This window comes from Salvelinus fontinalis, chromosome 11 (assembly GCF_029448725.1).
Source record: "Salvelinus fontinalis isolate EN_2023a chromosome 11, ASM2944872v1, whole genome shotgun sequence".
In the NCBI taxonomy this organism is placed as follows: Eukaryota; Metazoa; Chordata; class Actinopteri; order Salmoniformes; family Salmonidae; genus Salvelinus; species Salvelinus fontinalis.
Window position 1 is genome coordinate 37735607 of NC_074675.1, and position 15813 is coordinate 37751419.

The following is a 15813-nucleotide window of genomic DNA, read 5'->3' on the forward strand; positions in this document are numbered from 1 at the left end:
GAGGCGCGGTCGCCAGAGATAACTGCCCACCATCCAGAGGATATTTCCAGTCTTCCCATGTGGCCCTCCTGTGCCTTATGCTCTCCTGAACAAGGCGTATGTCCTTCCGGTTCCTTCCGTACTTTCGGCCCTTTACTTCCACGTCATATGACCTTGCGCTGATGTGCCCTATGCATGTGCCAAGACTCCATGTGGCATCTCTGGCGTGAGGTGACAGGAGCACTCTGACAGCTTGGCATTGTTTTATTACAGGCAGATTTTTTTGCATGCTGGTCATAGTAATGTTTTGACTTGCACGTTTGTGTGCCTGAACATCCCTAATGACCTTTGGTGCGAGGAGCTTGGGAGTTGTTGGCAACAGAGAGCGAGTGGGTCTAGACATGAAGCGCTGTACAGGACTGCTGCCGAAGCCCTCTGTGGGAGTATTTCTTCACGCCAAAATGGCTTGCCACACATCTGTGCCTTCCTGCATAGCCATTGTGATGAGAGTCTTTGCTATTTTCACTGCTGACTCCGCTTTACCATTACTCTGACTGTGGTAGGGTGAGGAGGTCACATGATGGAACTCCCATGCTTTTGCAAACAAAGAAAAGTCTTGACACGTAAACTGGGGCCCATTATCCGTAACTACACCACTGTCAGGTATGCCATATCTGCTAAACTGATGCTTACAACAGTCAATGATGCAAGCGGCTGTTGTGTCAATTACTTTCTCCACCTCTCAAAAATCTGAATAGTAGTCCACTACAATCAGAAAAGGAACGTTCTTGACTGTGAACAGATCCATTCCCACTTTAGACCAAGGACCTGTTGGTACGTCATGTGGGTGCAGCGTTTCCTTTTGCTGCTTAGGTAGATTAGCATTACAAATGCTGCACACAGCCACAAAATGTTTCATTTCTTGGGTCATGTTGGGCCAGAATACTGAGTCTCTGGCTTTCCTGGGACTGGCTTTGACCCCTGAATGTGTCCCGCACAGATACGAGAGAGAATCATCGGGAGTAGAGTTTCTGGTACTACCACCCTGTCGCCTTTGTAGACGACCTCTTCCTGCATTGTGAGTTCGTCTCTGTTTGTCCAGTAGCTCCTCACCAGGATGGGCGTACTCTTTCTTGTGTCCGGCCAGCTTCTTCGGCTAAAAGACTGAAGCATTCGAGAAGTCTTGTCCTCTGCTGAATGAGCTTTGATAGCATCCCGTGTCCACGGGGAGATGTTTTGATCAGTAGCATGGTTCACATCTTCAACCTCAGCCTGTAGAGCATATACAGTCTCATTGGTCCAAGCAGACTAAGCTAAGGACCCTGGGACTAAACACCTCCCTCTGCAACTGGATCCTGGTCTTCCTGACGGACCGCCCCCCAGGTGGTAAGGGTAGGCAACAACACATCTGCCACTCTGATCCTCAACACAGGGGCCCCTCAGGGGTGCGTGCTCAGTCCCCTCCTGTACTCCCTGTTCATTCATGACTGCACAGCCAGGCACGACTCCAACACCATCATTAAGTTTACTAATGACACGGTGATCAGGTCTAACAGTGGTAGGCCTGATCACCGACAACAATGAGACAGCCTGACCATGTGGTGCAAGGACAACAACCTCTCCCTCAACGTGATCAAGACAAAGGAGATGATTGTGGACTACAGGAAAAGGAGGACCGAGCACACCCCCATTCTCATAGACGGGGCTGTAGTGGAGCAGGTTGAGAGCTTCAAGTTCCTTGGCGTCCACATCACCAACAAACTAACATGGTCCAAACACACCAAGACAGTTGTGAAGAGGGCACGACAAAACCTATACCCCCTCAGGAGACTGAAAATATTTGGCATGGGTCCTCAGATCCTCAAAAGGTTTTACAGCTGCACCATCGAGAGCATCCTGACGGGTTGCTTGTTACAGGTTACGACATCCTAATCAGACACTCATAATGCACCTGTTTATATATCCTAGATATGTGCCCCACTAGCGCCATCTCGGGTTTGGCATTATGCCCATTATCTTAACAGCGTTGGATGAATGACACGACAATAAGCCTCAGGATCTCATCAAGGTATCTCTGTGCATTAAAATTGCCATCGATAAAATGCAATTGTCTTCGATATCCGTAGCTTATGCCTGCCAATACCATAACCCCACCGCCACCATGGGGCACTCTGTTCACAATGTTGACATCAGCAAACCGCTCGCCTACACGACGCCATATACATGGTCTGCCATCTTCCCGGTACAGCTGAAACTGGGATTCATCCGTAAAGAGCATACTTCTCCAGCATGACAGTGGCCATCAAAGGTAAGCATTTGCCCACTGAAGTTGGTTACGATGCTGAACTGCAGTCAAGTCAAGACCCTGGTGAGGACGACGTGCACACAGATGAGCTTCCCTGAGACGGTTTCTGACAGTTTGTGCAGAAATTCTTCAGTTGTGCAAACCGACATCAGCTGTCCAGGTGGTTGGTCTTATACAATCCCGCAGGTGAAGAAGCAAGATGTGGAGGTTCTGGGCTGGCGTTATTACACGCGGTCTGCGGTTGTGAGGCCGGTTGGACGTACTGCCAAATTCTCTAAAACGATGTTGAAGATGAATTATGGTAGAGAAATTAACATTCCATTCCCTACCAACAGCTTTAGTGGACATTCCTGTAGTCAACATGCCAATTGCATGCTTCCTCAAAACTTGAGACATCTGTGGCATTGTGTTGTGTGACAGAACTGCACATTTTAGAGTAGCCTTTTTATTTTCCCAGCACAAGGTGCACCTGTGTAATGGTCATGCTGTTTAATCAGCTTCTTGATATGCCACACTTGTAAAGTGGATGGATTATCTTGGGAAATGAGAAATGCACACTAACAGGGATGTAAACAAATTTGTGCATAAAAATAATAAAAAGCTTTTTGTGTATATGGAACATTTCTGGGATCTTTATTTCAGCTCATGAAACATATGACCAACACTTTACATGTTGCGTTTATATTTCTATTCAGTAGGGTAGTACACTATATAAGGAATAGGGTGCCATTTTGGACGTAGCCAGAATAGGGTGCCATTTTGGACGTAGCCAGAGAGAAGGATGCTCTTTTGACACAGCTTGCCTGTTGTGAACGACCCCATAGGCCTAGTCAGTGAGGTGAAGGACAAATGATGATGACTTTCTGTTTCTGTTTGTCCAATCAAATCACAGCGATCTGCATCCTGCCGTGTCTGAACGGTGGGAGGTGTGTGGCGCCCTATCAGTGTGAGTGTCCCACGGGCTGGATGGGGACGCGCTGCCACAGCGGTGAGTGTGTGTGTGCTGTGTATGTGCTGTGTGTGTATGTGCTCTCTCTCTCTCTCTGTGTGTGTGTGTGTGTGTGTGTGTGTGTGTGTGTGTGTGTGTGTGTGTGTGTGTGTGTGTGTGTGTGTGTGTGTGTGTGTGTGTGTGTGTGTGTGTGTGTGTGTGTGTGTGTGTGTGTGTGTGTGTGTGTGTGTGTGTGTGTGTGTGTGTGTGTGTGTGTGTGTGTGTGTTTCAGTGAGTGTGTGTGAGGAGCTCAGTGACGTAAGACAGGTCCTTCCCTTATATACTTGCTCACCTGAGGTTTCCCTACCACTTTGTGATGTCTCCCATTGACTTTCTGTAGGGGGCCTTAACTTGTATGGAATGTTTGATAAGACATTTGTATGGAAAATATTATCTTGTTGCCTCTATGGCGATAGGAGATAGTGTTAGATACTGTACAGGATGTCAACAGGATGTCACTGATAAAAGCAGTGAAGCAAAAAGCATGAAACTCAACTTACTTTGAGATGTCTCAAATGTGACAAAAGTGTAGCCTGAAATAACTAAGATTTTTCTTAAAACGTTTTTCTTAAAATAAGTAATAGGACTTAATTGCTGACTTAAGACATCTGTCTAAAAGATATTGAATATTGTTATAGGTTGGTAATGATTGGTGAGAAACTGATTTTTAAGTGTTGATGACATCAGGGAGAGAATGAATTAATGATCAGAGGTACTTATCCACCCATTCGGTCTGTGTCAGTGTGAGTCATACTGTAAGCTACTGTTGCAGTGGTAATGCTGCGTCCAGGAAAACCAATGCGTTTGCGGTGAAAGTCATTGTTCCTTAACAGAGCCCAAAGCAAACACTGCAATCATCATAGAAGCATGGAGAGAAACCTGACCCTGTCCTGTAGAAACAGACTACCTCTCTGATTGTTAGGCTTACTGTTACATTCTATTCAACTGTATCAATCCCTGAGGGGCAATTACTAAGGCATTGTCAGCGAGTGGCGACATCACAACGTCTGCTCTACAGTATGTTACTGTGCTTTGGTTTTTCCACACACAATGACATCATCCTCTCAATATGGATGTGGTTAATACTGAAACCAAGAAACTAATGTCTCTTCTTTTCCATTGCATCTTTGCTCATGTCCTCTTTCTGTGTGAATGTAGTTTTGGTATGCGTTTCAGGAGAATATGAATGTGGAAAACACTACTAATAGTGATCATGTCATTTTAACGTAGCAGGTGTAAAAGAAACGCCTGAAACTACATATACAGTTGAAGTCGGAAGTTTACATACACCTTAGCCAAATGCATTTAAACTCAGTTTATCACAATTCCTGACATTTAATCCAAGTAAAAATTCCCTGTCTTAGGTCAGTTAGGATCACCACTTTATTTTAAGAATGTGAAATGTCAGAATAATAGTAAAGAGAATGATTTATTTCAGCTTTTATTTATTTCATCATATTCCCAGTGGGTCAGAAGTTTACATACACTCAATTAGTATTTGGTAGCATTGCCTTTAAATTGTTTAACTTGTGTCAAACGTTTTGGGTAGCCTTCCACAAGCTTCCCACAACAAGTTGGGTGAATTTTGGCCCATTCCTCCTGACAGAGCTGGTGTAACTGAGTCAGGTTTGTAGGCCTCCTTGCTTGCACACGCTTTTTCAATTCTGCCCACAAATTTTCTATAGGATTTAGGTCAGGGCTTTGTGATGGCCACTCCAGTACCTTGACTTTGTCGTCCTTAAACCATTTTGCCACAACTTTGGAAGTATGCTTGGGGTCATTGTCCATTTGGAAGACCCATTTGCGACCAAGCTTTAACTTCCTGACTGATGTCTTGAGATGTTGCCTCAATATATCCACATCATTTTCCTACCTCATGATGCCATCTATTTTGTGAAGTGCACCAGTCTCTCCTGCAGCAAAGCACCCCCACAACATGATGCTGCCACCCCCGTGCTTCACGGTTGGGATGGTGTTCTTTGGCTTGCAAGCGTCCCCATTTTTCCTCCAAACATAACGATGGTCATTATGGCCAAACAGTTCTATTTTTGTTTTATCAGACCAGAGGACATTTCTCCAAAAAGCACAATCTTTGTCCCCATGTGCAGTTGCAAACCGTAGTCTGGCTTTTTTATGGCGGTTTTGGAGCAGTGGCTTTTTCCTTGCTGATCGGCCTTACAGGTTATGCCAATATAGGTCTGTTTTACTGTGGATATAGATACTTTTGTAACTGTTTCCTCCAGCATCTTCACAAGGTAATTTGCTGTTTTGGGATTGATTTGCACTTTTCGCACCAAAGTACATTCATCTCTAAGGAGAGGGAACGCGTCTCCTTCCTGAGCGGCATGACGGCTGCGTGGTCCCATGGTGTTTATACTTGCGTACTATTGTTTGTACAGATGAACGTGGTACCTTCAGGCGTTTGGAAATTCTGAGGTCGTGGCTGATTTCTTTAGATTTTCCTATCATGTCAAGCAAAGAGGCACTGAGTTTGAAGGTAGGCCTTGAAATACATCCACAGGTACACCTCCAATTGACTCTAAATCCATGACGTCATTTTCTGGAATTTTCCAAGCTGTTTAAAGGCACAGTCAACTTAGTGTATGTGTATGTAAACTTACGACCCACTGTAATTGTGATACAGTGAATTATAAGTGAAATAATCTGTAAACAATTATTGGAAAAACTACTTGTGTCATGCACACAGATGTCCTAACCGACTTGCCAAAACTATAGTTTGTTAACAAGACATTTGTGGAGTGGTTAAGAGTTTTAATGACTCCAACCGAAGTGTATGTAAACTTCCGACTTCAACTGTAGATCCTCTCCGCTGGTTTCAACGGGAAGAAAAAAAAACTATCGGGGGAGGTTATCTTCTGCACTGTTCAACCAATTCAGTAAATGTGGAAGAAGAGTTAAGAGTGTCGCCTTGTTAACATCCAAAAGTGGAAGTCTCGTCACAGGCACCCTTTCCATATGCAGAGGCTAGTGTAAGTGTACCTAGAAAAAGGGTGAGCACAAGTCATGCTGCACAGAGGGATGACCGCATTCCCATTTCGCCTGTGTAATTGATTACTCAGGTGAAAACGTCTTCATTTGAAAACTTTATGGTGGAAAAACCATTGGAACCATGTCCATGATTTTATGGGTATTATGACACGTCCACTGTGGCGGACTATAAGGATTCTACCAGGAAATGTGTTTTATTATGAGGAAGTCTTGTAGTTGAGATCCTGATAATAACTTTTACTGAATGTGTGTGTGTGTGTGTGTCCACACCTGTGTGTGAGCTTGTTCAAATCAAATTTTATTTGTCACATACACATGGTTAGCAGATGTTAATGCGAGTGTAGCGAAATGCTTGTGCTTCTAGTTCCGACCTTGCAGTAATATCTAACAAGTAATCTAACAATTTCACAACAACTACCTTATACACACAAGTGTAAAGGAATGAATAAGAATATGTACATAAAATATATATATGGATGAGCGATGGCCGAACGGCATAGGCAGGATGCAGTAGATGGTATAGAGTACAGTATATACATATGAGATGAGTAATGTAGGGTATGTAAACATTATATAAAGTGGCATGTTCGTGTTGAATGACGGATTTACAGAGGTCTTGACAGTGCGTGTGTTTTCACAGCGGTGTGCTTGTCGCCCTGTCTGAATGGTGGAAGGTGTATCAGGCCAAACCGGTGTCAATGCAGTCCAGGATGGAGCGGGCACGACTGCTCGAGGTGAGAGGACAAACATACACACACAGAGACAGACAGACTCACACTACAAACATTGGTACATCCTCACAGATCCTCACACACAAATCCCTTCTCACATTTACACACAAACTGACAATCAACACATGCATGTTCACACAATACTGTACTTCCTGCACATACTAGTACTATCAGACCACCCACAGAACAAGTGTGCTTGAGTATCCCCAGTCTGGGTGGAATGACAAAGCAACATTTCCCAGGAAATAATTTGCACTCCACTTTCCCTGAATCAGGCTTTGTTTGTGTCATCATTTTGAGACGCACCCTAGTACAGTATTTCAAAGTGCACTATACAATCTCTCTGTAATGTGTGTGGGGTAGAGGAGCACTCACCAAACCTGGGTTCAGATACTATTAGAAATCATTTCACATACTTTACCAGTGCTTGATTGCCTGGCTTAAAGGCTAATAGAATAGTCCCAAAACTGCAAACCCCGCCCATCTGGCATTCTAGGCAGGCTAGAGCAAGCACTCAAAGTATTTGAAAGATTTCAAATAGTAATTGAACCCAGGTGTCTCTCACCTCAGCTCTCCCTCTGTTGGGGGTGGGTCAAGGTGTGGGTGGATAGAGATAGAGGCCCAGTACTAACTCAGCACATGTCAGATGAATTGGAAGGTGATATACAGTACCTGACTGCACCACTCGAAAACAGAAAGCTCTTCTCATCTGACCACATCGATAAAGACAGGGTCAGGAATTTTTCATGACAATGTGGATTCTTGGATTCTTGAATTATCTACCTATTACTTATTTTTTTAAAGTAAAAACTCAGCTTTGGGAGTCAGTTATGGGAACTCTGTTGAGCAGTGAAGGCTGGTGGGTGGAGCTATAGAATGACGAAGTCATTGTAACAGCTGGAATGGCACTAATGGAACGGTATCAAACACAAAGATATAGGAAAACACATTTGACCCCGTTCCATTTCATCCATACCAGCCATTACAATGAGCATGCCCTCCTATAGCTTCCCCCACTGCTGTTGAGTCTGTTCCAATGTACTGTAAAACTCAAGGCTGACAGGTATAACTGATTGAGTGAGAACCCACTCACTTCCGACTCCACGGAGTCCTCATAGAACCCACTTGGCTGAGTTACGCTGTAGGGCTATCCATTTATTGTGATGACATTGTGCAGCTTACGTTCTAACGGGGAGAACAGCCAACGGGGCTTTTTTAAACCACAGCAGTCAGCGCAAAACAGGAGGGCACCAATAAGACATCTATACTGGCTAATGGCAATGTTGTTCTCCATTTAAAAGCTCAGGCCAGAAGGAAAAGGAATTGAAAATGCCATTAAAAAAAGCTGTAGTCTAATTTTCTCTCTCTCTCTCTACTTTACAGAAAAAGAAAATCTGGATATTTTCATTTTTAAGAAGTCCATTCAGCGTGAAAGATCTTGCTCTCGAATGGGAGTTTTGTATAATTATTTCATAATTGTAAACCATGCATTCTCTCCTCTCAAAAAACAAACCCGATACATTTTGTAAAATAAAGCTGTATTTTTTCATGTAGAAAATCAACAGTATTAACTATATGCTGCTATATACTTGTATGTGTAAAAACTGTGATTGTCCAATGTGTAAACTATTCTCACATTTCTATTAAAGCAGAAAATACAGTAGAATCTGTTCCATTCCCTCCTTTTTCAGATGCAAGCCTAGTGTATTAGCCTCTCCTTCACTTTATTGCTTTAATGGTGCTTCTAGTCAATAGCCATAGTGCTTGAGATGCATAGGAGGGAGTAAATATTCCATAGTCATTTAGAAGTCTTAATGGGCTCTCCCTCCACTGTAGATACTAAATGAGGCATTACATGATGCTTTCGAACATATAGAATCTAAAAGGCCAAAACAGACATTTCTAAAATAAAATGTACCCTGAAGACAGCTTGCCTGTCAAAACGTTGGTAAATTAAATATTTTTGCGTCTGAGCTCCTCGTGTGCAGCTCTCCTTTATTTTTTAAGTTTTCTACTCCGCTAGCCAGCACCTCGCCTAAATAGGTGCGCGTTTTTTTCTAAAATAAATGTTATACCATCAAATAGGGGATGTTTATGTTTGTCCTTTGTCAAACATGTACAAGAGTGTAATGTGTAAAAAGTGTGGCATGAAATAGAGTTGTTGCTGTTGCACATCTCACTCCCCCAGAGACACCGGAGAGTGGACTCACGGTAAGGGATTCATTATTGACGGTGACCCTGGAGCAATTAGGGTTAAGTGCCTTGCTCAAGGGCAGAGCAGATTTTTCACCTAGCCGGCTCGGGGATTTGCACTAGCAATGTTTTGTGTACTGGCCAAACCCCCTAGGCTACCTGCCGCCTACTAAATCCAGAAACACTAGGCTATAAACAAACCATCCACATGTCACACATGCACTCAATTCTAATCTAGAAGATTAAATATACAAGTATTGACTACACCCGCATGCATAGTGCAACACTTACAGTATGTGTCCCACCTTGTCCGTTAACTCATCCATAAAAAAACATGGGAACTTAAACCAAATTTCAGAATGAATCTTAATTTATTGAACACACCCACACAACAGAATATAAACAATACAACATAGCTCTAAGATTTAAAAACAGGGTTTATAATATGGTCCTTTTAAAGAGAAACTCCTGAGATGAATAATAACATAATACTCATACACTGGAGGATTTAGAGGCATGATTTGGTCTGAACATTAAGAAAAAAAATAGCTATAATGAAGATTTTACTGAATGTTGGATTGTGGAATCTTTCCATCGAGAGGGAGTTGGAATATGTTTTATAGACATGGTTGGTGGTTGTTTTTCTACAGCGTCTGTGTGTGCCAGCATTAGCCTCATGACCTCAGGGCCTTGACCTTCTCCTCCAGCGTGGCTTGGTTGGCCCCAGAAAATTCATCCACCTGGGAACGACAACAGGAGAACTTACAATCACTTTCAATGTACTGTAGCAACGGTTCAAAAATCATGGGCTAGCATAGTAGTATAAACACTATACCACACTACTAGGCCTGTAGTAAATCTAACATTGTCTTAGTCACAGAAAGATACATGAAAAGACCCACCTTTTCCCCATTCTTGTAGAAATGGAACGTTGGCATGCATTTGATTTCACAGTGTTGGGCCACATCCTACAGTAACAGAGAGAGTGAATGGTGATTTAAACAGACCCTTGTGTTTATTAACCCCTTATCCATGGGGATAAGGAGCTTTGATAAGTTAGTAGTCCAAAAACAGTCCGTCTTTAAAAAAAAACATCCACGTGGTTGAGTAACACCCAGTAAGGAAGGTCTTAGTTAGGACAACCCTGTCCAGCTCAACTGACTGTGCAAAATGCCTCAAGCCTTCTGTAGTCAAGCAAACGAGTAGGTCTTGGAAAACCCCACCATTACACAAAGCGACTCCATGTAACCATAGCAACCCCAGTTTCCTGCAAAACAACGATAACCTTCCACTTGAAAACTGAGACAGGAAAGCAGGGTCATTAGTAGCTGTATAACTAGTGGTGCACGACTCCAAATCATACACCACTAGTTGGTCATTAGTAGAGCTGTCTCTGCTTTCCTGTCTTTACAAAATCTTGGCCGACTCAAAATCTTGGATATTTCTGAAGCGCACTCTACACTGAGCCTATTCTTTGCCATGTTATAGCCCTATTCGGACGGGTATTAGAGACGTTGGTTATGTAATTATCAAAGCATCTGCGTTATTCCGGAAGACGATTCACACAGGATTAGTCCCCACTCCCCAAACTGTAATTCTGAATTTGATTGACTCATGACGGAAACCTGGAGGTTTTTATTGTAGGCGGGAAGATATCTAAAAGGCCATGTCTAGACGATAATAGGCTATACTGATAACTCTTGCTTGGCTGCCAAATGTATGTGTCCCCACAATATTATAATTGTAGAGAGAAGAAAAAAAGTGATCCTTATTATTTTAGCGATCCATGGTAGACATCCTTCCTAATAACTATGCCCCCCCATCCTGCTGATTTGAGCTGCTGAACCGCATTTGCAAAAAGAAAAATAACTTTTAGCTGGGATGCCCTGCTTTGCGATCTATTGCCTAGGGTAGGGCTCTTCAAAACTGTTCGTGGAGCATTACCATCCCGTAGGTTCACTCCAACCCTAATGTAGCACATCTGATTCAATAATTAACAGGTTGATGAGCTTAATTAAAAAAATAATAATGATCTGGTTAGTTACAACTGCGGTTGAAGCCCAAACAATTTTCTAAACTACAAGGTAGCTCTCCAAGGACAGGGTTGGAGAGCCCCGACCTAGGCCATCAACAGCCAGCCAGGGTTTCATTAAATAAGCTATAGGCACAACTTTTTATTGCACATTTTAAGACTACATTTATGAATTTGGTCATGTTCAAATTTAATTCACTGGCACTATGAAGACTCTTACGCCTCGATCACACAGACGGCGTCATTGCATTTTGGTACACTAGAAGTACATTCATTTCCAATGGAACACCGAGTTTGCCTTGCAGGATTGCGTGGCAAAGGCAGTTGCAGAGCATTGTGTGGCGCATACCTTGGATTTAGCGAATGTATGCGTCAATGTATGCGTAGATGGCTTGACAGAAATAGTCAAGCCATACTCATTGAAAGCCTAATCCTACACTTTAATATACAATGCATTGCTAGACAACACGTTGTGAGGTACAGATTACCAAGATATATCCCATCTATGCGATTAGCTGTCATACTTACAACACAAACACTCCCATTGTTCATAGCGAGATAGCGGGGAGGGCCACAGTATAGACATGTCCATCGCGGGTGAGAAGAGTTCAATGTTTTTCAGTTTGGGATTTCTTAAAAATCGTTAAAAGGCTCCCAATTTCATTTAAGCGTCCACACCCCTAATCTCTATTCAGATGACACTGCTGTGTGACTCACCGCTGCGTCGTCAACGTCCACCTTGAGGAAAACCACGTTACTGTTCTCTGGTTTTTCCGACATCCCCTGTACAGAAGTAAAGAGCAGAGGTTAAAGGTCATGGGTCAGCAAAACATCAATGGAAAAACAGGCCTAATACTGTATAGTCTCAACCAGTTGACTTGGGCATAACAGCTTGTGTTCATAGACATAACATACAAAAAGGGGTATTGATTGAAGACGCACACCATTGTTTTTTGTGGCGGACTTGATTTTTGATTTACACTACCACTAGTGCCATGTAATAGACGTTTCAGAGGTGACAATGCATCTTTTGAGTCAGTGTAACATGAGTTGCAGGCAGCAGTATCACATCTACAGCTGTGGTAGTGGTGAGAACATGCTTTACTTTGCCCCAAGCCATAAAGCCCCAAGTTGTGTTCAAATGGACTGAAACTACTTGAGTTGTCTAATAGAAATCTCATTTTTGTTTTCTGTTTCATTTCAAAATATTTTGCTACGCCTTACTGAACATCCTCAGTGGGCTTTTGATTCACCGTCGCTCATTAGCATTCTGGTTAGAGATCATATTATGGGTCCTTCACATGATAAGCGCAAAGCACTGAGTCCTGGAGGAGGCTCTCCCGATGGTCACCAAGACAACACACGGCTCAGTCAGAGACAGGGTCAGTATTCCAAATGCCACCCCATTCCCTATATAGGGCACTACTTTGACCAGAGCCCATATGGACTATGGTCAAAAGTAGTGCACTATATAGGGAATAGGGTGGCATTTGGGATGCAAGCCGGGGTTTTCCCATTATCTCTCTGGCTCAGTCCAACCGCTTCAGACAACTCCCACTTGGCATGAGGCCTCTCACTGGAGAACATCAGACAGCTACAACTAGCAGAGGCGGTTGTTCCATGTCATTTCTGCAAGCCATGACACCCACCATCTCCGATTGTTCAGAAATCATTTCTGTAGTTAGGAACGCTAAACGTATGTGTTTCTACAACATTTTATTGAAAAAAAAAGGTTTAGATATGACAGCGCTTACTCACAAAATACGGTCACAAATATCCTACCAACAGGACATTCAAAACTAATATCTTATGTTTCATCGAGTCGTGGCTGAATGGCGACATGAATAACATACACTGTATCGGCAGCATAGAACAGCAGCCTCTAGTAAGACAAGAGGTGACTGTTTATGTATATTTGTAAACAGCTGGTGCATGAGGGGAAGTCTCAAGGTTTTGCTCGTCTGAGGTAGTGTATCTCATGATAAGCTGTAGACCACACCGTCTACCTAGAGAGTATCTATATTCCTCGTAGCTGTCTATTTACCACCACAAACCGATGCTGACACTAAGACCGCACTCATGGAGCTGTATACGACCATAAGCAAACAGGAAAACGCTCATCCAGAGGCGGAGCTCCTAGTGGCCGGGGACTTTAATGTAGGGAAACTTAAATCTGTTTTTACAAAAGTCTACCAGCATGTTAAAAGTGCAACCAGAGAAACAAAATAACTCCAGAACACCTTTACTTCACAGACGTGTACAAAGCTCTCTCACCCTTCATTTGGCAAAACTGACCATAATTCTATCCTCCTAATTCCTGCTTACAAGCAAAAACTAAAGCAAGAAGCACAAGTGACTGTCAATAAAGAAGTGGTTGGATGACGCCGATGCTAAGCTACAGGACTGTGTTGCTAGCACTGACTGGAATATGTTCCAGGATTCTTCCAATCGCATTGAGGAGTACAACACATTAGTCACTGGCTTCATCAATAAGTGCATCGATGACGTCGTCCCCACAGTGACCGTGTGTACATACCCCAACCAGAAGCCATGGATTACAGGCAACATCCTCACTGAGCTGAAGTGTAGAGCTACTGCTTTCAAGGAGCGGGACTCTAACCCGGAAGCTTATAAGAAATCTCGCTATGCCCGCCAAAGAAACATCAAACAGGCAAAGCGTCAATACAGGAACTAAGATTTAATTTTCCTACACCATCTCCGACGCTAATCGGATGTGGCAGGGCTTGCAAACTATTACAGACTACAAAAAGGAAGCACAGCCACAAGCTGTCCAATGCCTACAAGACAAGCTAAATCTCTTCTATGCTCGCGTCGAAGCAAGCAACACTAAAGCATGCATGAGCGCATCAGCTGTTCCGGACGACTGTGATCATGCTCCGCCGCAGCCGACACGAGTCAGACCTTTAAAACAGGGTCAACAGTCACAAGGCCACAGGTCCTGATGGATTACCAGAACACGTACTCCAAGCATGCACTGACCAACTGGCAAGTGTCTTCACTGACATTTTTCAACCTGTCCCTTACCGAGTCTATAATACCAGCATGTTTCAAGCAGACCACCATAGTCCCTGTGCCCAAGAACACTAAAAGTAACCTGCCTCACTGACTACCAACCAGTAGTCCTCCCATCTGTAGCCATGAAGTGCTTCGAAAGGCTGGTCAAGGCTCACAACACCATTATCCCAGAAATACTAGATTCACTCCAATTTGCATACCACCCCAACAGATGACGCAATCTCAATCCACACTGCCCTTTCACACCTGGACAAAAGGAACACATGTGAGAATTCTAATTGACTACAGCCCAGCATTCAACACTATAGTGCCCTCAAAGCGCATCACTAAGCTAAGGACCCTGGGACTAAACACCTCCCTCTGCAACTGGATCCTGGACTTCCTGACGGGCCCCGCCCAGGTGGTAAGGGTAGGAAACACATCCGCAACACTGATCGTCAACACGGGGGCCCCTCAGGGGTGCGTGCTCAGTCCCCTCCTGTACTCCCTGTTCACTCAAGACTGCACGGACAGGCACGACTCCAACACCATCATTAAGTTTGCATACAACTCAGTGGTAGGCCTGATCACCGACGACGAGACAGCCTATAGGGAGGGGGTCAGAGATCTGGCCGTGTGGTGCCAGGATAACAACCTCTCCCTCAACATGATCAAGACAAAGATGATTGTGGATAGGATAAAGCAATCCTTCTGCCCCCCCCCCCCCCTAAAAGATTTAGATGCACTATTGTAAAGTGGCTGTTCCACTGGATGTCATAAGGTGAATGGAATGCACCAATTTGTAAGTCGCTCTGGATAAGAGCGTCTGCTAAATGACTTAAATGATGTAAATGATTGTGGACTACAGGAAAAGTAGTACCGAGCATGTGTAACAGGGTTTTATTGGTGATTCCCCTTGCCACTTTATTGTTAAGCCAATGGGTTTTTGGTGTTAGTTTTGTTTTGCCTTCACCTACTCAACATGGCATCCTATTGGCTGGTTTGCGTAGCTTGCTTACGAGGGAGGATGTTTCAGTTAGAATCGTCCTAGTGAACAAGCACCAAACCAGCGGTAAGTTGTTGGTTGCAAAGCACTGTACATCAAAAGTGATTTTTATACTCCCAAGTGATGATTTAAATGTACAATTTATATACATTTGTTTGTAAATGTTATTCGAACATCACACATAAGATGCAGTGTTTTTTGGAGAATATTGGTTGTGCATTTTGGTTGTAAAGAATTCCCGCCAGTACTAGCTAGCAACTTACTGTGTCTGGTGGGGGGGGGTTTCATATATTTTGTACAGTGCGTGAGTGCAGAGTTGGATGGTGAGCCGTGCATTGCATGACGTGCAATTTTGTGCTGTTCCTATCAGAATAAATCTCCATGACTGGTGCTACACTTTGGAGTTTGTGTCGAGGATTGATTGTACACAACGCAAGAAGAGTACTGTTACACACGCTCCCATTCTCATCGACGGGGTTGTAGTGGAGCAGGTTGAGAGCTTCAAGTTCCTTGGTGTCCACATCACCAACAAACTATCATGGTTCAAACACCTCA

The 15813-nt window shown here is 43.5% G+C and overlaps 2 protein-coding genes across 2 annotated transcripts in view; one reads left to right on the forward strand and one right to left on the reverse strand.

Annotated features, from left to right (window-relative positions):
- The window catches only part of LOC129864718 (sushi, von Willebrand factor type A, EGF and pentraxin domain-containing protein 1-like), a 34385-nt gene extending 25707 nt beyond the window's left edge, over positions 1–8678 (forward strand). Inside the window, exons 23-25 of the mRNA XM_055937021.1 lie at positions 3177–3272; positions 6922–7015; positions 8396–8678. Coding sequence (XP_055792996.1) covers positions 3177–3272; positions 6922–7015; positions 8396–8426 — 221 coding nt within the window. The 3' untranslated portion in view covers positions 8427–8678. The remainder of the gene's footprint in view (positions 1–3176; positions 3273–6921; positions 7016–8395) is intronic.
- Positions 8679–9557: 879 nt separating this feature from the next.
- The window catches only part of LOC129865660 (thioredoxin-like), a 15292-nt gene continuing 9036 nt past the window's right edge, over positions 9558–15813 (reverse strand). Inside the window, exons 3-5 of the mRNA XM_055938605.1 lie at positions 11955–12020; positions 10108–10173; positions 9558–9945 (exon numbers count right to left, since the gene is read on the reverse strand). Coding sequence (XP_055794580.1) covers positions 9880–9945; positions 10108–10173; positions 11955–12020 — 198 coding nt within the window. The 3' untranslated portion in view covers positions 9558–9879. The remainder of the gene's footprint in view (positions 9946–10107; positions 10174–11954; positions 12021–15813) is intronic.